Raw genomic sequence first — 1,158 nt, 5'->3', positions numbered from 1 at the left:
CGGGCGCGCCCACGGTCCGCCGCGCCGCGTCCGGCGCCGCGACGCGGCGCCGCTTCTTGAGCTTCTCGTAGAGCGGCCGCGGCACGCGCCACTTCGTGTGCGGGTGGTGGAAGCCGCAGCCGAGGAGGAACGGCCGCCGCTGGCGCGCGTACGCGTCCGCGCCGACGCGGAGCTTCGCGACGGCGTTCGACGCGACGCGGTAGTCGAAGAGCGACGGCGCCGGGTCGTCCGTCGGGAAGACCTTGCCCATGAGGAAGGGCTGGCCGGACGTCGGCGCGCAGCGGCCGCCGTCCTTCTCGCCGTCGGCGCAGCCCCACTCCTGGTCGTAGGTGCCCGGCTCGGGGAAGTAGGGCCCGCCGACCTTGGAGAAGGGGTGGCCCACGGGCTCCCAGTGCCAGAGCTTGCCCACGCCGAAGGTCAGGAAGCCGTGGGACCGCAAATGGGTGAAGACGTCGAGCTCGCCGCGCGCGCCCATCGTCAGGTGCGCGACGCCCTCGAAGTAGAAGACCTTCGTGACGTCCGGGTAGAGGCCCGTGAGGAACGACGTCCGGCTCGGGTTGCAGCTCGGCGCCTGCGCGTAGGCGCGCGTGAAGCTCACGCCGCCGGCGACGAGCCGGTCGAGGTGCGGCGTCTCGACGTCGTCGAAGCCGAAGGCGCCGACCTGGGGCCGGAAGTCGTCGGCGACGACGAGCACGACGGGCCGCCGCCGGCCGCCGCGGTCCTCGTCCGAGCAGCGCGCCACGGCGACGAGCCAGAGGCCCGCGAGCCAGCGCGGCGCCGCCATGCTCTCTCGAGTCGCTTCGGCACTTCAGCGTGCAACGTGCGGTAAACGTGCAGCTGGAATTGGAGTTTCGTGCTTCCGCCGCGCCGCTCGGCATTCTCGTCGTCGCCAGGACGTCGCGGCGCGCGCGCTCTGGCTCGCGGCGGCGGCGGCCGCCGCCACGTCGCCGGTGGCCCACCCGCGCGCCGTCGTGCTTCGCAGAGGACGTCCTCCGATCCGAGACGATGTCGCGCGCTGGGAAGTAGGACCTTATGACGGGGGGGGCGCGCGAGGCGAGGGAGCGAGCGGGACGCGCGAGGCGAGGGAGGCGAGGGAGCGCGCGCGTCCGCGATCTAGGTCCGCGAGTTCGCGAGCTCGTCCGCGACAAGTCTTCCCGC

General features: G+C 73.7%; 1 protein-coding gene across 1 annotated transcript; it reads right to left on the bottom strand.

Annotated features, from left to right (window-relative positions):
• Nucleotides 1–496: 496 nt before the first annotated feature.
• On the bottom strand, nucleotides 497–784 carry AURANDRAFT_34305 (hypothetical protein; the record flags this gene model as incomplete). The annotated part of the gene is made up of 1 exon (XM_009043831.1): nucleotides 497–784. A coding segment is annotated over one exon (288 nt), but the record flags the coding sequence as incomplete, so codon positions are not given.
• Between the last annotated feature and the right edge of the window lie 374 nt (nucleotides 785–1,158).

Source organism: Aureococcus anophagefferens (genome assembly GCF_000186865.1).
Source record: "Aureococcus anophagefferens unplaced genomic scaffold AURANscaffold_72, whole genome shotgun sequence".
Classification (NCBI taxonomy): domain Eukaryota; class Pelagophyceae; order Pelagomonadales; family Pelagomonadaceae; genus Aureococcus; species Aureococcus anophagefferens.
Note: the sequence above shows the minus strand (reverse complement) of the source record. Positions and strands in the feature narration are given on the sequence as shown.